Source organism: Hemitrygon akajei, chromosome 5 (assembly GCF_048418815.1).
Source record: "Hemitrygon akajei chromosome 5, sHemAka1.3, whole genome shotgun sequence".
In the NCBI taxonomy this organism is placed as follows: domain Eukaryota; kingdom Metazoa; phylum Chordata; class Chondrichthyes; order Myliobatiformes; family Dasyatidae; genus Hemitrygon; species Hemitrygon akajei.
The window spans coordinates 45,146,307-45,167,790 of NC_133128.1; the positions used below are offsets into that span (position 1 = coordinate 45,146,307).

Sequence of the window (21,484 nt, forward strand, 5' to 3'; positions counted from 1 at the left end):
CAGAGCTGAGTTAATCATTGTACTTTACTCCTAAATTGAATGCAGCGTTCCTTGACAGCTTGACCTGATACAGATGTACATGCGCAGACAAGCAGCAATACTAACAATCTATCTTCCTGTTCAGGAATAATATTTTATCTGAAGGTTAAACTTAGATCTTACCCTTTTTTTTCAGACCAAATCCAATTTTGAAATGGACGTAGCTCTCTTTGTTCAAGTTGCACAACAATAACCATAATAGCACAATGAAATTTGCACAATAATCGGACAGCAAGTTCTTGTAAGATACCTGTGTCACAAACCATTTCTTAACTTCTAGGAACACCTGAAGATCAAGAGGAGAGCAGCTCTCACTTAAATGAAGAACCAAAAGACATCACTGAAGGTACAGATTGTAAAAAATTTGCCTATGGCTCTCTAAATCTCAAAAGCTATTTACCCGTCCTAAGGCTGAAATGGTTGCAATCCACTTTAGAAGGCTTTATCCAATTTTTGCCAATATTGTAAAATTGATCGCACCACTGTTGTTCATGTTTATTATATTTGACAATAATTGTCATTTTCATTTTTCAATCTTTTTTATTGATTTTCAAATAAAGAATATACAAATTGGAAGAGGAGTTTAACAAGTAGATAATATAAAAGACATATAAACAGCAATAGTAAAAACAAAGTATATAATATCAAAATCAGATAGGTAAAATATTATGCTGTTATATATACAATGGTCAAAAAAACTACAACTCCTCATAGCAATCATAAAAAAATTGGAAATTTTATTGATAAAGAAAAAAAAACCATAACTAAACTGAAACAAAAAAAAGAGAGAACGAAAAAAAAGGAAAGAAAAAGAAAGATTGGGCAGTCCAATTGAGGATAAAATTAGAAAAGAAAGAGAGGGAAAAAAAACACATCCTTCCAGTCATCTCTGAACCTTCATGGATAAGGATTTTCCCCAAAGAGAATAAAGAAAAATAAATAAAAATAAATTAAATCATGTGAAAATATTGAATAAAGGGTCGCCAGACTTGTTCAAGATTAAAGGATGTATCAAATGTCCGGCTTCTAATTTTCTCCAAACTTAGACATGACATGATGGAGGAGAGCCAATAGAAAACAGTAGGCGGTTTAGATTCTTTCCAGTGTAGCAAGATAGCTCTCCTAGCCAGTAAAGTTGAAAAAGCTATCACATGTTGGGCAGAAACAGACACTTGCTTCCTCTGGAATAATCCCAAAAATTGCTGTAAGTGGATTAGGTTGAACATCCATATCTATGACTTTAGATAATATTCCAAACACATCCCTCCAAAAATTTTTTAAACTTATACATGACCAAAACATATGAGTTAGAGTAGCCACTTCTGCGTTACATCTGTCACAAATAGGGCTTATATTAGGAAAAATATGCGCCAATTTATCTTTGGACATATGGGCCCTGTGTACTATCTTAAACTGAATTAATAGCTATCATTTATAAACAGTTAATGAATGCTCGCATGTCGCCTAATGATAGGGTCCAACGCACCTGGGAAGTAGAACTTCAACATTCACTTTCAGATAATCAATGGAGTAAAATTTATTATTTAGTCAATAATTCATCTATCTGCGGATGCCATATCTTATAATTGTCAAATATACTGTTCTGCAGAGAAGAGTGGATGTGGAGTTTCAATGTTCAGCTGTAGGCTCCCTTGTGAAAATTCTGATGTAAAGTGGGTGCAAGTTGCTGAATGATTCTATTGTCTTTAAAATATTTCAGGTTACACTCTTCAGCAATAGATTAAGGACAAACAGGTGGGAAGGCTATAGACCTGGCTTGTTTTGTCACACTTCTGTCTCTAATCACTTCACCACACGCCATTGAACTGTGAAACACTGACAGGATATGGTGAGAAGGAAAGGCTAACTCCTTATAAAGGACAAACACGAGGAAATCTGCAGATGCTGGAAATTCAAAGAACAACACACACAAAATGCTGGTGGAACACAGCAGGCCAGGCAGCATCTATAGGGAGAAGCGCTGTCGACGTTTCGGGTCAAGACCCTTCGTTAGGACTAACCTCTCTAAGCAAGTTCCCTGGGCTTTTGGGAGCTAGCACCCAAATAAAGCTATGATCCTAACTCACTAATGCTCTTCTAACATGGCCTTCATTAGAGTGTTGTGTTGTAAAGGTCGTCAGTTACTTTTGTACTGCTCCTGGCCTGACGTTGCAGAGATCTCTGAGAGCCCCAATAGTTGAGAGCAACAGTCTTCTCCATGGGCACTTTTGGAGTTATCGAAGCAGAAGAGTAACATATATAACATATAACAATTACAGCACAGAAACAGGCTATCTCAGCCCTTCTAGTCCGTACCCAATGCTTACTCTCACCTAATCCCATCGACCTGCACTCAGCCCATAACCCTCCATTCCTTTCCTGTCCATATACCTATCCAATTTTACTTTAAATGACAATACAGAACCTGCCTCTACCACTTCTACTGGAAGCTCGTTCCACACAGCTACTACTCTGAGTAAAGAAGTTCCCCCTAAACTTATGCCCCTTAACTCTCAACTCATGTCCTCTTGTTTGAATCTCCCCTACTCTCAATGGAAAAAAGCCTGTCTACGTCAACTCTATCTATCACCCTCATCATTTTAAATACTTCTATCAAGTTCCCCCTCAACCTTCTATGCTCCAAAGAATAAAGACCTAACTTGTTCAAACTTTCTCTGTAACCTATGTGCTGAGTAAGGCATCACTTAGACCCATACTCCTCTCAATTCATTGATGGTGACAGTGGTATCATCTTCCTCTGAAGGTGTTGACTTTACTTTTTTGTATATCCTGTCCAGCCACTCAGTGATGGAGTGGACAGCCAGGCTACTCACTGAGATACTCTTCCCCAAGGAGGAAGGCGGTCTATCAATCTTCTGAGGGGCTGACCCTAACTAGAGCCATTCATAAAACTGGGCAGAAATTTTAAGTGTTGGAGGGAAAAAATCCCAAGAAGATGCAGAAAGAATGGAATGATATTAAATTGGATTAAAATGGTTAACCATGGAGCAAAGAAAATAGAAAGATTTAACTTTACCAACCCTGGATGTTCCAAGGTATGTTACATCTGATGTGTTACTTTTGGAATGGCAGGCTATGGTTTACAGTGGGAACTTCTGTGCAACAGTATGATGAATAGACAATTTGTGTCTGAGCTATTGGTTAGACGAGAGAAAGGAAAAGTTGACAACATTATTTCTCCATCCCATCCCATATCTTCCCACTGTCTTTGACCATCTGAGCCACCGAAACTTCAACAACTATGGATACTCGTGCATTTGAATAGACAATAGACAGTAGGTGCAGGAGTAGGCCATTTGGCCCTTTGAGCCAGCACCGCCATTCAATGTGATCATGGCTGATCATCCACGATCAGTACCCCGTTCCTGCCCTCTCCCCATATCTCTTGACTCTGCTATCTTGGGTTACTAATGGATTACTTCCCTCTTGCGTAATTTTAAGTTTCACACTTCAATTTACTGTACATTATCCAAGATACGTCTTTTGTCATTCACATGACTTCGCTGTCTTTGTTCAGTCAGTGACACTGCCACGACTGGAATCATTCAATCTGCCCTCTCACAGACCATTCCTTTCATTGCCTGTATGGGTAACTGAAAGTGGGTAAAATGTCTAAGAAGGGTATTATTTGACTACTGAATAGCACAATACTTACGGCACTGCCTGTGGATGTCTGCAGGGTGGAGACCTCAATAAATGCAAACATTTCAGATAGATTCTCCTATTGAGGAAGCACAGAAGAGGAAGTTCCATTACAGTTTGAGCTGGAAGATAGTCAAACACTCAGCAATTTAAAGGTAGAACAGATATTAAAGCAGGGGTGTCAAACTCATTTTAGGTCCCGGGCCGGATTGAACAAAATGCAGCTTCATGCGGGCCGGATCAGTCGGACGCGTGCGAACGCAGCTTTCGTTGCCTCTGTTTTTTCAGCCTGCTCTCATGTGTCTCAGTCTCTGCTATAACTACAAAGTGTTCCACTTTACAAATTCCATTTCTTATGAAGAAGACTGCTGAATAAACACTAAAAACCCTGAAAACCTGGTACCTGAATAAACTCAGCATTAGCCATATCATACGCCATAGGTGCTTTGATTACTGGGGCCAGCTTTAATAGTAATTAGATATTATCTCGCGGGCCAAAGATAATTCCACCGCGGGCCCTTGAGTTTGACATATATGTATTAAAGCGATGAAAGCTGAGACATGCAGTTCACGGATCCCCATACCTACAAACAAACTGAACCTTCTTGGTGGTTCCTCTTGATAACTCTGGCTCTGCTGTTCCGATCGATCTCGAGTCTTCACTTCTGCAGCATCCCTGAGATGGAATGGTCAGGAAGGGATGACCAGTACAATAGATGCTGAAGTCCCATCTCTGGATTATCATGAAGCACATCACCAAAGATTTTTTTTTATTTTTAAGAGAGATCAAATACATATAATAATTACAACATATACATTTTAAACTTAAATTTCTAAAATGTATTTTAAAAACAAGAAGCTGAACTAAACTGAAGAAAATTAAATCACCCACTTGGATGTAAGTTTCCAACCTAAGTCAATGACTTTCAATGAGTTGGGTCCCTCTACATATGCCAGTTGTCCCTGACACAAAGTTGAAGAGCTTGGTGAGAGGTACATCCACTCCATTTGGCTGAGGAGATTTGGGCCTTGCTGCAGAACTCTGAAGAAGTCAGAAATCATAAAAAGAACATAGCTAGCAGTGAGCCAGTTTGCCTCATTATCTTTTGAAGTGTATTCTGAAGAGCTTGAGCATCTTTCATTTTTTTCAATGTTTTATTTAAGATCAGATATTGTACTCAAATTTATGCACCATTAGGGATCGAAACAGAAACTCTATTTCTGTTTTTAATGTTGAAAGCCTCCCTTTCCTTCAGTTAGAAATCTCCTTGTATCTCTTTTTAATTTTACAATTACTTTCCTAAAACAATCAAATGGCAGTGACCAAGCCCATTTTCAAAGGAGATTCAAACAATATCAAGAAATGAAATGTGTTTCTTATTGAAAAACCAAAATAAATCCCATTCTTCTGCGATTACAATCATATGCTATTATGTTTAAAAACCTACCATATACTCTAAACCTTCTGATGCTGTCTGATTTGGATGCTATCCTGCATGTTTATTTTAGTTCTAGATTTCCAGCTTCTGCATGATTTTATTTTTCATTCAAAGTTCGAAGTAAAGTTTATTATCAGAGTACGCACACGTCGCCACATGCAACCCTGAGATTTTTCCTCCCCTGCGGGCGCACTTAGCATATCTATAGAACAGTAACTGTAACCAGGATCAATGAACAACAAACTGCAAATGTAAATAAATAGCAATAAATAATGAGAATATGAAATAACATGACAAAGAGTCAATAAAGTGAAATTATTGGTTATGGGAATACCAGAAATGGAACAAGTATTATCATCCTCTTTTGTTCAAGAGCCTGATGGCTGAGAGGTAGTAACTGAATAGGAATTGCAGAGGAGGAAGTGATGTGGGCATGGAGTAATTACGCACGCTTTTTCTTTTCTCTGTGACAGATCCTGTAATGGATGAACACTTTACCAATGAAATACTGATGAAGCTGCAAGAAAGCAGTGAATACTCCGATGGGTTTTCAGTATTTAGATATTATGACTTTGGAGGTCACGTTGAATACCAGCAGATGCACATGCCTTTTTTACCTCAGAACGCTGTCTACCTGTTGGTTGTTAACTTAAACCTGGGATTGAATGACAAACTACCAGCAAAGGAAAGGCCACTTCGAGGACAAAAAGTAATGGACACCTGTGGATACACTGTGAAAGGCAAGTTAAAGAGACATAAATCTATCCAATTGCTGCCTTGTGTTGTTATAAACTAAATTAAAACCTGAAGTAATTGTTTTCAACTAGTTACATAGTAAGTTTTATTGAAATGCCATCAAAATTAGTGAACAATACCAAAATTCACAGCCCTTTGGATAAGTTGTTACTTCATTTTAAATATCACACTTTGAATTTTGGCAGTGTTTGGGGCTGTGTGATTGATAGCATTGGATGAGGCTGTGGTGGGCGGTGCCCATCATGTAAATTGGTTATTTTGTCTGTTAAAGATGTTCTAATGTATAATTACTATTGCCAGAGGTTACCTTGGACTCTCCACTTTATACTGCAAATTATAATGAGAATCAGGATATACCTGAAAAACAGCATTTCTTCCAACAAAGTTACCCTGTGGAGGTTGTGAGGAAATTACCACTAAGTAAATACTGGTCCTACTTTGGATATTCAGTGATGAGACACCCCATCATCTTTGCTTATGGCAGTGTGGCTAAGCACAGTTCCAAAGCCATATTTAATTTGCTGATGACACCACTGTCATTGGCCAAATCAAGGGTGGTGATGAATCGGCATATAGGAGACCGGCTGAAAATCTGGCTGAGTGGTGCCACAACAACAACCTCTCAGTCAATGTCAGCCAGACCTAAGGGCTGACTGCCGACTTCAGGAGGAGGAAATGGAAGGTCCGTAAGACAGACCTCTCTGGGGTACCAGAGATGGAGAGGGTCATCGACTTTAAATTCCTTGGCGTTTGTCATGGTCCGGTCCATGAAATCCGCATTCCAATTTACGATCCGGTCCATGCTCCTTATTCCAAGTTTTCCGGGTTTCCCCAGTTTCTGTTGAGGCTGCTGATTCTTGTTTGGGCTGGCCTCATAAATAGCTTCAGGATTCAGCCTCTGCTGGATTGTTCCTGTCCAAACCCCTCGTCTGTATCCCATCTCTTCCCCTTCTTGTCTGGAGCCTTGCCTCGCCTCGCCTCGCCTCTGCCTGGAGCTTCGCCTCTGCCTGGAGCCTTGCCTTGCCTCGCCTCTGCCTGGAGCCTTGCCTCGCCTCGCCTCTGCCTGGAGCCTCGCCTCGCCTCGCCTCGCCTCAGCCTGGAGCCTCGCCTCGCCTCGCCTCTGCCTGGAGCCTTGCCTTGCCTCTACCTGGAGCCTTGCCTCGCCTCGCCTCTACCTGGAGCCTTGCCTCGCCTCGCCTCTGCCTGGAGCCTTGCCTCGCCTCGCCTCGCCTCTGCCTGGAGCCTTGCCACTGCCTGGAGCCTCGCCTCGCCTCGCCTCTGCCTGGAGCCTCGCCTCGCCTCGCCTCGCCTCTGCCTGGAGCTTCGCCTTGCCTCGCCTCGCCTCTGCCTGGAGCCTTGCCTCGCCTCGCCTCGCCTCGCCTCTGCCTGGAGCCTCGCCTCGCCTCGCCTTGCCTCTACCTGGAGCCTCGCCTTGCCTCTACCTGGAGCCTTGCCTCGCCTCGCCTCTGCCTGGAGCCTTGCCTCGCCTCACCTCTACCTGGAGCCTTGCCTCGCCTCACCTCGCCTCTGCCTGGAGCCTCGCCTCGCCTCGCCTCTCCTCTGCCTGGAGCCTCGCCTCGCCTCGCCTCGCCTCTGCCTGGAGCCTCGCCTCGCCTCCCCTCGCCTCTGCCTGGAGCCTCGCCACGCCTCTGCCTGGAGCCTCGCCTCGCCTCCCCTCTCCTCTGCCTGGAGCCTCGCCTCGCCTCGCCTCTCCTCTGCCTGGAGCCTCGCCTCGCCTCGCCTCTGCCTGGAGCCTCGCCTCGCCTCGCCTCTGCCTGGAGCCTCGCCTCGCCTCCCCTCGCCTCTGCCTGGAGCCTCGCCTCGCCTCCCCTCGCCTCTGCCTGGAGCCTCGCCTCCCCTCGCCTCTGCCTGGAGCCTCGCCTCGCCTCGCCTCTGCCTGGAGCCTCGCCTCGCCTCACCTCTGCCTGGAGCCTCGCCTCGCCTCGCCTCACTTCGCCTCTGCCTGGAGCCTCGCCTCGCCTCTGCCTGGAGCCACGCCTCGCCTCTACCTGGAGCCTCGCCTCGCCTCGCCTCTGCCTGGAGCCTTGCCACTGCCTGGAGCCTCGCCTCGCCTCACCTCTGCCTGGAGCCTCGCCTCTGCCTGGAGCCTCGCCTCGCCTCACCTCTGCCTGGAGCCTCGCCTCGCCTCTGCCTGGAGCCTCGCCTCGCCTCAACCTGGAGCCTCACCTCGCCTCTACCTGGAGCCTCGCCTCGCCTCGCCTCTACCTGGAGCCTCGCCTCGCCTCGCCTCTGCCTGGAGCCTCGCCTCACCTCTGCCTGGAGCCTCGCCTCGCCTCACCTCTGCCTGGAGCCTTGCCACTGCCTGGAGCCTCGCCTCGCCTCGCCTCACCTCTGCCTGGAGCCTTGCCTCTGCCTGGAGCCTCGCCTCGCCTCGCCTCTGCCTGGAGCCTCGCCTCGCCTCGCCTCTGCCTGGAGCCTCGCCTCGCCTCGCCTCACCTCTGCCTGGAGCCTCGCCTCGCCTCGCCTCTCCTCTGCCTGGAGCCTTGCCTCGCCTCGCCTCACCTCTGCCTGGAGCCTTGCCTCGCCTCGCCTCGCCTCTGCCTGGAATCTTGCCTCGCCTCGCCTCTGCCTGGAGCCTTGCCTCGCCTCACCTCGCCTCTGCCTAGAGCCTCGCCTCGCCTCTGCCTGGAGCCTTGCCTCGCCTCGCCTCGCCTCGCCTCTGCCTGGAGCCTTGCCTCGCCTCGCCTCGCCTCTGCCTGGAGCCTTGCCTCGCCTCGCCTCGCCTCTGCCTGGAGCCTCGCCTCGCCTCGCCTCTGCCTGGAGCCTTGCCTCGCCTCGCCTCTGCCTGGAGCCTTGCCTTGCCTCGCCTTGCCTCTGCCTGGAGCCTTGCCTCGCCTCACTTCGCCTTGCCTCGCCTCACCTCTCGCTGGAGCCTTGCCTCGCCTCTACCTGGAGCCTTGCCTTGCCTTGCCTCGCCTCACCTCTGCCTGGAGCCTCGCCTCTGCCTGGAGCCTTGCCTCGCCTCACCTCACCTCTGCCTGGAGCCTTGCCTCACCTTGCCTTGCCTCGCCTCACCTCCGCCTGGAGCCTTACCTCTGCCTGGAGCCTTTCCTCGCCTCGCCTCGCCTCTGCCTGGAGCCTTGCCTCGCCTCTCCTCGCCTCTGCCTGGAGCCTTGTCTCGCCTTGCCTTGCCTTGCCTCTACCTGGAGCCTCGCCTCACCTCGCCTTGCCTCGCCTCACCTCTGCCTGGAGCCTTGCCTCGCCTCGCCTCGCCTTGCCTCACCTCTACCTGGAGCCTTGCCTCGCCTTGCCTTGCCTTGCCTCGCCTCACCTCTGCCTGGAGCCTTACCTCTGCCTGGAGCCTTTCCTCGCCTCGCCTCGCCTCTGCCTGGAGCCTTGCCTCGCCTCGCCTTGCCTCTGCCTGGAGCCTTGCCTCGCCTCGCCTTGCCTCTGCCTGGAGCCTCGCCTCGCCTCGCCTCTCCTCTCCTCTGCCTGGAGCCTCGCCTCGCCTCGCCTCGCCTTGCCTCTGCCTGGAGCCTCGCCTCGCCTTGCCTCTGCCTGGAGCCTCGCCTCGCCTCGCCTCTCCTCTCCTCTGCCTGGAGCCTCGCCTCGCCTCGCCTCTCCTCTCCTCTGCCTGGAGCCTCGCCTCGCCTCTCCTCTCCTCTGCCTGGAGCCTCGCCTCACCTCGCCTCTCCTCTCCTCTGCCTCGAGCCTCGCCTCGCCTCTCCTCTGCCTGGAGCCCCGCCCCTCCTCTGCCTGGAACTTTGCCCTGTTTGGAACTGTCTGTGTGTGTCCACGCCTTCGCTAGGTAGGTCCGGCTGTTTTGCTGCTACCTAGCATTGGGACCACTCTCGTCCCATTCTGTGCCTCTTCTCCTGTAGCCTTATCTTGTCCTCACCTGGTTCTGGAGTCTGAGCCCGAGACAAGACTCAGGTTTTGGATCCTTGTCCAGTCTCTGGCTCAGAGTCCAAGCCCAGGCTTCTAGTTCCCAGTTCCATGCCCTGCTTCTGCTGTCCTGGTCATGTCTTAGCCCAGGCCCGGAATCCTTGTCTTGTCCAGGGCCGGTGTCATGTCCAGTGTCCTTTCTTCCCCATTTTCCTTGCTTCCTTCTCATGCCTAGTCCTGTTCCTGGTTCTTCAGTGTCTGTGTCTTGCATTTGGGTCCGTTCCCAGTGTTCCCCTTATGACAGCATTATCATTTCAGGCCTAGGCCCAGCACGTGAGTGTAACTACGAAGAAAGCATGGCAGTGCCTTTACTTCTTTAGAAGTTTGTGATGATTCAGCATGACATATAAAACTTGGTCAAACTTCTATAGCTGAGCGGTGGAGAGTATACTGACAGGTTGTATCACAGCCTGGAAACGTCAGTGCCCTTGAACAGTAGATTGGTACAAAAAGTAGTGGATATGGCCCAGTCCATCACGGGTAAAACCCTCCCCAATACTGAGCTCATTGACTTGGAGTGTTGTCACAGCAAAGTGGCATCCATCATCAGGGACCCCTGCCACCCAGCCCATGCTCTCTTCTCGCTGCCGCCATCGGGAACTCACTCCACCAGGTTCAGGAGCAGTTATTATCCCTCAACCATCACGCTCTTGAACCAGAGGGGCAGCTCACTTCCCTCATCACTGTTCCCACACCCTATCAACTCACCTTCAAGGACTCGTATGTTGTCATAATTTATTGCTTATTGATTTATTTATTGTATTTTCACAGCGTGTTTTTGCAGTTTTTTTGTCCATCCCGTTGCGTGCTGTCTTTCATTGCTTCCATTATGGTTCTAGGATTCACTGAGTATGTCAACAAGAATGTGAATCTCAGGGTTGTATATGGTGACAAATACTATATCTACTTTGAATATAAATTTACTTCAGACTTTGAACCTTCTTCTTAGTTTTGTCACCCTGCTATAGGAAAAATGTTATTAAACTGAAGAGAGTGCAGAAAAGATTTATAAGGATGCTGTCAGGACTTGAGGGACTGAGTTATGGGGAAAAGTTAGACAGGCTAGTACTTTATTTCTTAGAACATTGGAGGCTGAGAGGTGACCTGATAGAAGCATATAAATTCCTTTTCACCTTAAACCCATGTGCTCTTGCTGTTGGTACCCCAACTCTGGGGGGGGGGGTGGAAATGAAAGATTTGAGAGGTGACTATTTTACATAAAAGGTTATAGCTATGTGGAATCACTTGCCAGACAATGTGTGAGGCAGCTAAAATTGCACTTTCTAAAAGACATTCGGACAGGTACATGGATTGGAATGGTTTAGAGTTTATGGGCCACATGCTGAAAAATGGGACTAGCTTGGATGGGGCACCTTGGCGAGCATTGGCCGAAGGGCCTGTTTGTATACTGTGAGACTCTCTGACAACTCTAGTTTCTGTGCTGTTAAGATCATAAGGCCATAAGACATTGGAGCAGAATTAAGCCATTCAGCCCATAGACTCTGCACTGCCATTTTATCATGGCTGATCCATTTTCCCTCTCAACTCCATTCTCCACTCTTCTCCCCATAATAAACCTTTGAACACTGACTAATCAAGAGCTTATCAACCTCCTCCTTAAATACACCCAATGACCTGGCCTCCACAGATGTTTGTGACAATGAATTCTACAGATTCACCACCCCCGTTAAAGAAATTCTTCCTCATCTCCATTCTAAATGGATGCCCCTCTATTCTGAGGCTGTGCCCTCTGGTCCAAGACTCCTCTGCTACAGAAAACATCCTCTCCACATCCACTATATCTAGGCTTTTCAGCATTCGATAGATTTCAGTGAGATCCCCCTTCATGCTTCTAAATTCCAGCACGTACAGGCCCATCAAACGCTCTTCATACAATAACCCTTTCATTCCCAGAATCATTTTTGTGAACCTCTTTTGAACCCTCTCCAATATCTCCAACATTCTTTCTTAAATAAGGGGCCCAAAACTGCTCACAATACTCCAAGTGAGGCCTCACCATTGCCTTACAAAGCCTCAGCATCACATCCTTGCTTTTACAGTATATTCTAGTCCTCTCAAAGTGAATGCTAAATTCTCATTTGCCTTCCTTGTCACCCACTCAACCTTCAAGTTAACTTTTAGGAATCCTGCACGAAGACTCCTAAGTCCCTTTGCACCTCTGATTTTTGCGTTTTCTACCCATTTAGTCCTTTATTCCTTTTGCTGAAGTATATGACCATGCACTTCTTGACACATTGCATCTGCCACTTCTTTGCCCATTCTCTCATCTGGCCAAGTCCTTTTGCAGACTCCTTGCTTCCTCAACACTATCTGCCCCTCCACCTATCTTAGTATCGTCTGCAAACTTGGTCACAAAGCCATCAATTACGTCATTCAAATCATTGACGTATAACGTAAAAAGAATCGGTCCCTACTCCAACCCCTGCAGAACACCACTAGTCACCGGTAGCTAACCAGAAAATGAGAAAATGCTCCCTTTACTCTCACTTCTTGCCTCCTGCCTTTTCTTGTTCTTCCTTGTGTTGTTCTTCATTATATTAATGAATGTTTCTATTAATTCAAATGCACAATATTTTGAACTGTAGATTATTTGGACTACTGGATCAGGTGCATTTCCTCACTCTCCAGAGATCATAAGGATACTTATCGTGTCATTCTGGTTGGGACTTTTGCTAAAAGCTGCAGCAATGTAAGTACTATTTACTGAAATTCCTCACCCCTTCAACTTCTTTTTGTGGCTTTCTTAAAAACTAGAGGAAGGAAAAGGGGGAAGAATTGTTTTGCAAAAGAAGTGAATTTTGTCTATCTGCTGTACGATTATAACATGGTCAAAGTCTATTAGTGGGGTTATGAACCTTGGCTAGTGCTGCCTTACAGTGGTGAAATCGTGAACAAAGGAGAAAAACAGCCATGTCAATCACCCCTTTAAAAGTTGATCTGCTTACAAGCTGTTGAAGAACTATTGATCCTCGTACTCTGAAGGAGAGAGAGAAATCTAGAAAGGATCATTAAGATTTTCTGGCCTAGAAATTCTTTTAATTTCCCTTCCTTCCCCTCTAAAACAAAATATTAGAGGGTTATTGCAGATTGCTGCTGTAACGCTGCCACACCTCTGTTTATATCAAGGTGCTGCACTAGGAAGTTCAGACGGGCTCTATAATCTGAGAGAAAACTTTGCCTTCAGCTCTCAGGAACAGGTCTGAGCAGGCAATTACAGGCTTCACTGTATGTGCATGAACTACGCAAGTGTAGCATTATTTCTTACAATACTATGTCCCTGGGCTATCTCTGTAGCTCTTGTATATACAAAAATAAATGGCTATTGTAGATACTGTTCTTCCCCAGCTGAACACCGAGACTGTCCCAACCCCAGAACGATTTCAAATGCAGCACTTATTCACTCAATAAAAATGGATTATTGCACTTTGAAGTGTGTTGAAGTATGTCTTTTTTTAAGAGCTGGCAAGGTTATGTTCTGGCAATTGCAAGAATTCAGTAGAATTGTGTTGGAAAGGACACAGTGCAATGGTGTTAGTTGGGAAACTCAAAATGCTGTTCAGTAAACCCTGCAATTGTTCTCCTACACACATTGTCAAAGAGGACTGATAATGTTCTTTATCATCACTGATGTTATGAATCCAACAACAATGAATATTAAACGAGTCAGGGTTTATAAACAAACAACGATATTTATTAACCTCTACTCAAACTTAGAAAAGTAAACAAATAACTTAACCAGAAGTTAACTGCTATACGGCAGTTTAACAAACCGCTGAACTTAGGAACAGTTCTTAAAGTGGTAAATTCGAATACAGTCTTAAAGTGGTCAGTTCGAAAGTCCAAGTGATTTACGATGTAAGCGAGAAGAGAGGAAGACTTCCTGAAGCGAACGTTTAAGCGATTTCGTTGAAGAAATGACGTACCTGCCAGTGCAGAGTACAGCCAGGAAATACCTTCTCTGAGGCGACCACGAAGAAATAAAGCTTCTTAAAATAACTGACCTTTCGATGGAAACACAAACCTCCCAACCTTTCAAGGGGTTGATTCAAACATGCATGCCACTATTCACTACATGTCAGTTATCCCGAAGATGAACCATACATCATTGACTTTGCCCAAATCCTTTGGTTTCTGTGACATTGGTGATGTCCTCGCTCCCTCTCTCTCTCTCATGACAGTAAAACTGCGTAATCAAAAACTGGCGGCAACTCTCTAACCATCTGGCAGCAAACTCTACGCAGCGAAATAAAAATATAACTGCCCCACACCATGGCGGGCTTTGTTTCTTTATACCGTTTGGAACATGACGTAACATCACCCCACAGTCATGAGACCATTACATCATCCCACTCACAAGACCATTACATCATCCCCCTCACAAGACCATTACATCATCCCACTGTCCCAGGATCGAACTGTGGGCATGTAACACTCAAAAATAGTAAGGTGGTTGCTAGTTCTCGGAGTTCTCGGTCCATAAGAGAAAGGTAGAGAAATTTAATTTTACAAAGTCTGTGCAAGGTTTTCTTAGCAAGATGAACATCTATAGTTAGCTTCACCTGTCGAATCTCCCCTCCCACCATTACATTATAACAACTACCATCATCCACCAGTAACAATCTGCCTCCCTACAACCCACACTTGATCTCCATACTGCTTGTCCTACCCAATTAGAATCTCATTGTCATTCCACAGTTACACCACAACTCTGCATCTACCACTCACACCTACCCCCCCATTTAATTGAAACATATAAAAGTCTAAGGTGTATTAATGGGTATGGGTATTAATGAGTCTGGGTATTAATGGGTATGGGTATCTAAACCTAACCTAGGGAGGTGAATCTCAAGATGAAGATGCAGCCACTGAGACGGAATTACTTTTCAGAAAGATACGAATCTTAATAATTAGAATCGGTTTATTATTGTCACATACTGAGATACAGTTTAAAAAAAACATCTTGAATACTGTTCAAACAGATCAGATTATTGCACAGTGCACTGAGGTAGAACAAAGTAAAATAATAATACAGAAAAAGGGTAGCAAACTGATGCTCTATCAATAACTCTAGAAGACTGGAAGTAGAGTAAATAACGACAGGCTTTTATTAACAGCGAAACGGAGCAGGACCATGTTGAATGACTGTGGGAGGAGCAGTGCCTCAATCACCTTTATCCAGGGGTCTAGAAGCCGTCAGCAGAGGGGCGTGTCCAGACAGATATACATGGTTTACCACACAAACTCTGTGCAGTCAGTGTAGCAAAGCAATGAAGTGTGGGATCATAAAAAGATAAATTGTGAATTCAAGCTAGAGAACCATTATAACAGAGGGATAGAAACTGTTCTTCACCACCCCCAAAGAGCCCCTGATGCTCAGTGGGTATTAGTGTATATTGAAGAATGAGGGATTTATTCTTGGAGGAGTTCATAGTTACGGGAAAATGGAATTGAGGCCTACATGATATCAGCTACTATAGAATGCTAAAGTAGGCTAAAGAGGCTTCCTGACCTATTCCTGATCTTACTGTCTTATTCAGTCCTATAAAAATTACAAACTTTTAAAAATAAATATACTTTAATTGCAATTAATGAAGCACTCTCATTCGGTGTCATGCTGTTTAAATGTCTTTATTTTTCTCACCTTTTCTTCATAGGCTGAAGAGACCTTGAGCAATATTTACAGCTATCTTCAAAAATACTTGTCAGCTGCTTCACTTTACGCTGAGAAATTTGCTGTTGACAACTCTGTCGACGATGATCAGGGAGTGGGGTACACGGAGCTACGTTTGGCAATTGAGAGGCTGTCAAGGGAAGTTGCATTTGAGGACAACATTGTTTTGTGCAATGCAAAGTTGTATTATCACATTCTGAACTGCAGTGAGAAATATCTGCTGTGTTCAGACAAGTACTTGTCGTGGTATGACACCATGGGAAGTCCCCAAGGTACAGATGTGAGTAATGCTCACAAGAAGCTTCAAGTGCAGGCAGCGCTGCAAGTTTTGAACTGTATGAAGTTTGCTTACTTTTCTGAGCCAGTCTTGGTCTTGGATCCTCAGTGGCTTATTGACCTCATGGCTGCATTGATTCCAATCAATTGTGCCCCACCACTGAAGATACAAACTGCACCATTTCCAATCCAAAGTCAGTGGATGAAACTTGTCAACAGTGGAAAATTTTCAGAAAGCCTCTTGGATTATATTTGGCCGAGTGAAACATTAAAGCTTAAGGATGAACTGCTTGAAATCTTGAAGAGCCTAAATTTAGTTGTGTTGTCAGATCCAGCATCCAAGTGTTACCATCTATGGTTCAAACGCAAACAGAGGGAGGTCTTTCTGTGTCTGTACGAAAACCAAGCTATGGACTTCTTCCAGAAAGATATTTTTAACGAATTGATACCAATGTTTCAAAAGGAATGGCCCTATATTGAATCCCTGGATGCTACATTTGTTCAACTTGAAAAGAAAAAGAATGCCGATTACAAAATACATCTGGAATTAAGAAACGACAGAGTGTTACTTGTGAATAAAAATGAGTTTGAACATGATGATTTTGTGTACAAAGTTGGTTCTATTGTGGAATGTATGCAGAAGAGGTACCCTGCACTCTGTCTGTTTGTGGATGGCAAACCGTACAAAGGTGAGAACAATTTGGGAAGATTAATGCAATTACATTCAAATTATGCAGTGCATGTATCTGTAATCTTAATGATGTAAATTAGCATTTGAATGCCATGTTTTTATTCATTTACAGGATGTGGGTGCTCTCACAGGTTTAGAACATTACAGCAGAGCACAGGCCCTTCGGCCCACAATGTTGTGCTGACCCTTTAACCTACTCTAAGATCAATCTAACCCATCCCTTCTACATAACCCTCCATTTTTTCTGTCATCCATGCACATAGAGCATATGTGCAGAGTTTTCTTTGAACTCAGCAGCTTTCTGGGCCTCCTCTTCAGCTGACCACTTTGCAGTGAGCCTGGAGTCTCCGATAGGTCAGATCAGATACGGACAACAAAGTTCCTTAAGAACCATAAGAGGTTTTTTTTGACCATTCAGTAAATCTCCATTCCATTTTACTAGCTTGTTCTATACCAGGGATCCCCAACTTTTTTTATGTCATGGACCCCTGACATTAACTGAAGGGTGCGTGGACCCCAGCTGGGAACCACGGTTCTAGACCTGTCCAGATCGTTAGGCTGGCTGCCTGCCGTGTTGTGTAGCCACCCAAAACAAAAAGTGCATCACCAACCTAAATAAAAAATGTTTACATCAAGTTAATTCGCACCTCATTTCATTGTAGTTAGAGGCTACTTTTGACAAGGAAAAGAAAGTGAGCACTGAAGAATGGAAAATATATTTTAATTTGGAGACATGAGAGTGCAGATGCTAGAAATCTAGAGCAACAAACAGTCATCTAGAGCAAACTGAAAGCACACATGACCAAGATAGTACCTGTAAAAAAAAATAAAAATAAAAAAATTTGTTGGTACCTGGGATGATTGGTTCTTTAAACCCACCCATGCTAAAAATGATACAGCAAATTATTTTTTTACATCTCAAGAGCAGTGAGATGTTATCACAGGAAACAGCACCTGCTGGCTTGACACTAGCTAGATGGTTGCATGATTAGCTGGACATTAGCTAGACATTGGATGATATGTTTTGAAATCCTTGCAGATCTAGTGTGTACATCACAATAAGGATAGTAAGGGAGAGGTCAGCGGGAGACGCTCATGGAGTGAGTACTGTTTCAGATCCGCTCCATAATCTTTACTTATTTTAACCTTTGATCACCCTTATTCAACTTATTGTTACCTACACCAAAAGACTTTTGCTACTTTCTCGGGCTTATTGTTAAGATTTTATCGTGAATTTTGGAAGATATGCAAACAGAAATGGCTCTTAGATCCAAAGGACGAGAACCGGGGCGAAACCCGAACGGTAATGGAAAGAAGCCAGCTCAACCTCAACGCACTGAGTTAACTTATGAACTGCTTATGGAGCTTTTGGATAAAAAATTTGAGGAACAACGTCAGGCTTTTCAACGAGACATAAAGGTTTTTCAAGATTATATGTTTAAGACGGATTCAGTAATTAACCAGCAGCAAGCGCTTATCTCATTGCTGCAAGAGGAAGCGCGGAAACGAGATTCGACAATTGAAAAATTGCAACAGGATTTAATTTCGACTATTAAATTGGTGGAGACACTTAAAGCCAAGAGTGTCGATTTGGAGAATCGGTCCAGAAGACAGAACCTACGCATACTTGGTCTCCCAGACGGCATAGAACAAGGCGATCCTTCGAAATACTTTGCTCAATTTCTAAAAGATGCGTTTCCGTCGGTTTTTCCAGTAAACCCTCCGCTACTTGACCGAGCACATAGAATTTGGAGTCGATCACCGACGGTTTCAGATAAGCCCCCGGTGGTAATCGTCCGATTTCATTACGTACACGATAAAGAACAACTCATTCGTGAAGCTCGAAGGGCTGGGATGATTAAATTTCGTGATTATTGTTTTCGCTTGGTCCAGGATTTCAGCCCAGAAATCATGAGAAAAAGGCTGCTTTTTAAACCTCTGATGTCTGAATGTTATGAGAAAAATCTAAAACCTGCGCTCTTATACCCGGCGAAGCTCAGGATCTCCCCCCCGAATGCTCCGCGTAAAGTATTTTTGTCTACCTTTGAAGCGAAAAAGTATTTGGAAGAGAACTTCCCTACTGATACAGTTACTACTCTCCAGTAAATGAGTGATTCTGATCGTGAAAGATGGTTTTTGATTTTTTAAACCAGGGTTAGTCTCTGGTTATTGGTGTAGGTTTATCCTATACTTCATATTTAAGTTAAAGTGTGTTTTCGTTATATTAATCGCTCTGTCTTATACACTTTAACTACTATACTATATTTTTGTCTACTATTTTTGTTCCCTTGAAGGTATATTTTTAACCTTTCGAAGTGAATTTTTTGTTTAATATTAAGATAATGGTTTTTTGTAAAGTATTGGTTTAGTTTAAGATGGCGTTATTGCTTCTTTTTTCGTCTTCTTCCTATAATGCATCGCTTATCATAGTTTAAATACTTCTTGATTTGTTTGGGTTATAACCCGATTTATAAACTTTTAATGATTTTATTCCCTTTTTCTTTACAACTCAGCATATTAAGAAGCGTAGTTTTTAGTACTGTGATCATAATTCTTAAAGTTCGGGTGGTTTTTTATATATATCCGTTAAACACGGAGTGTTCTGCCGCTGATATGGGGTTAGAGTTAGTTTCATTTTTTCTTTTTTCTAGCCATATTTTGGCTTTTTTTCTTTTTCATATGGGGGTGGGGGTTGGTCTGTTCTCTTTTTTAATTTTTTCTTATCAATTTGTTTTAGTTTTTTTACTTGGGCTGTTCATGAACTACAAATATGTCTACGATGTCGTCACTTCCGGGTCCGCTCTTTATTTTTGTCCCTCTTCCGGATGCATGAGTTTATAACATGGTTAACCCTTTATATACCAAAGGGATGACTTTAGAAACATGGTTCAAACCATTAACTTTGTGTCTTGGAATACTAATGGATTAAACCATCCGATTAAACGAAAGAAGATTTTCAAAGTATTCCAAAGACTTAATGCTCATATTATTTTTGTACAAGAAACTCATGTGAGGAAGGAGGACAAATATCGCTTTTTTAGGTCTTGGCGGGGTCAACAATATCATTCGAATTCGAATGCCAAAGTTAAGGGAGTTTCAATTTTTATTGACTCCTCTATTACATTTGTTCAACACGATATCCTTTCGGATCCGAATGGTAGATATTTGTTAATTACGGGTTTACTCGGTAATAAAAAGGTTGCTATGGTTAATGTTTATACCCCGAATGTGGATTGTCCTGACTTTTTTAAGTCCTTATTTACTTCTTTACCTAATTTAAATGAATATAAATTAATAATGGGTGGTGACTTTAATTGTTGTTTAATTCCTTTGATGGACAAATCTACAACTATTCAGACTCTACCCAATAAGTCGGCCACTTGTATTAACTCCTTTTTGACTGATAATGGAGTTTTTGATATTTGGAGATTTCGTCATCCTAATGACAAAGAGTTTTCTTTTTTCTCACATGTTTATCACTCCTATTCGAGAATTGATTATTTTTTTATTGACTCTTGTTTTATTCCATCGGTAATTGGTTGTAATTATGATATTATAGCTATTTCTGACCATGCTCCATTAAAACTTTCTATTAATTTTACGGATACAGCTTTAAATGCTAGACAATGGCGATTTGACTCTACCTTATTGCAAGAACCGGACTTTATTAAATTTATGAAGGAACAGATTGATTTCTTCTTTTCAACTAATTCCACGGAGGATATCACATGCGGAACACTTTGGGACACTTTAAAAGCGTATATACGTGGACAGATTATCTCGTATTCTGCTGGTCTGAGAAAACGCATTAAGAAGGAAACTCTTTTACTGGTTGATAAAATTAAAGAGATTGACAAGAAATATTCGACTACTCCTAGCATGGAACTTTATAAACAAAGGGTTGAACTGCAAATGGAACATAGTTTATTACTTACATCTCCGATAGAAAATCAATTAATGAAAACCAAATCTGATTTCTATATACATAGTGATAAATCAGGAAAACTGTTAGCTAGTCAGCTGAAGAATGTTTCAGTTAAACGCCAGATTACTAAGGTTCGACAGCAGAATGGGGATTTGACAGTTAACCATGATGACATAAATAAGTCTTTTCAAGACTTTTATACCTCCCTGTATAAATCTGAATTCCCTCAGGATCATAATACCATGTGTGATTTTCTCGGGAAATTGAATTTTCCAAAACTATCATCTGATGATATTTCAGTAATAGATACTCCGTTTACAGATGCGGAAATTAAAGGGGTTATTTCCTCAATGAACTCTGGGAAAGCACCAGGTCCAGATGGGTATACAGTAGAATTTTTTAAATGTTTTTCTGATACTCTATCTCCTTGGCTATGCAAGGTGTTTGAAGAAGCAATTAGATTGGGGAAGTTGCCACAATCTTTTTATAGAGCTTCCATTTCTTTAATACTGAAGAAAGATAAAGACCCTACTGATTGTGCATCCTACAGACCAATATCTTTATTGAATGTGGATTCTAAGATTTTTTCCAAGTTGCTGGCTTCTAGGTTGGAGAAGGTATTACCCCAAATTATTTCGGAAGACCAAACCGGTTTTATTAAAAATCGCTATTCTTTTTTCAATGTTAGGAGATTATTGAATATTGTTTATACTCCTTCACATAATACTTCAGAATGTGTTATATCATTAGATGCGGAAAAAGCATTTGATAGAGTTGAATGGCCCTACTTATTTTATGTGTTGGAGAAGTTTAATTTTAGTCCGACCTTCATTTCTTGGATTAAACTGATATATCAAACTCCAGTAGCCTCGGTGTTTACTAATAATCAAAGATCTCCATTTTTTCATTTATTTCGGGGCACTAGACAAGGTTGTCCTCTTAGTCCATTACTATTTAACATCGCCTTAGAACCTTTGGCAATTGCCATCAGAGAATCACATGATATTTTGGGTATTAATCGTGGAACAGATATTCATAAGGTATCTTTATATGCAGACGATTTATTATTATTCATCTCTAATCCTGAGAAATCTATT

At 43.4% G+C, this 21,484-nt stretch overlaps 1 protein-coding gene across 3 annotated transcripts in view; it reads left to right on the top strand.

Annotated features, from left to right (window-relative positions):
• The window catches only part of LOC140727718 (uncharacterized), a 46,483-nt gene that overhangs the window by 10,548 nt on the left and 14,451 nt on the right, over window positions 1-21,484 (top strand). For all 3 annotated transcript variants that reach the window (XM_073045407.1, XM_073045408.1, XM_073045409.1), the window contains 4 exons: window positions 320-385; window positions 5,615-5,881; window positions 12,410-12,513; window positions 15,479-16,460. In XM_073045407.1, the coding sequence (XP_072901508.1) occupies window positions 320-385; window positions 5,615-5,881; window positions 12,410-12,513; window positions 15,479-16,460 (1,419 nt within the window). The remainder of the gene's footprint in view (window positions 1-319; window positions 386-5,614; window positions 5,882-12,409; window positions 12,514-15,478; window positions 16,461-21,484) is intronic.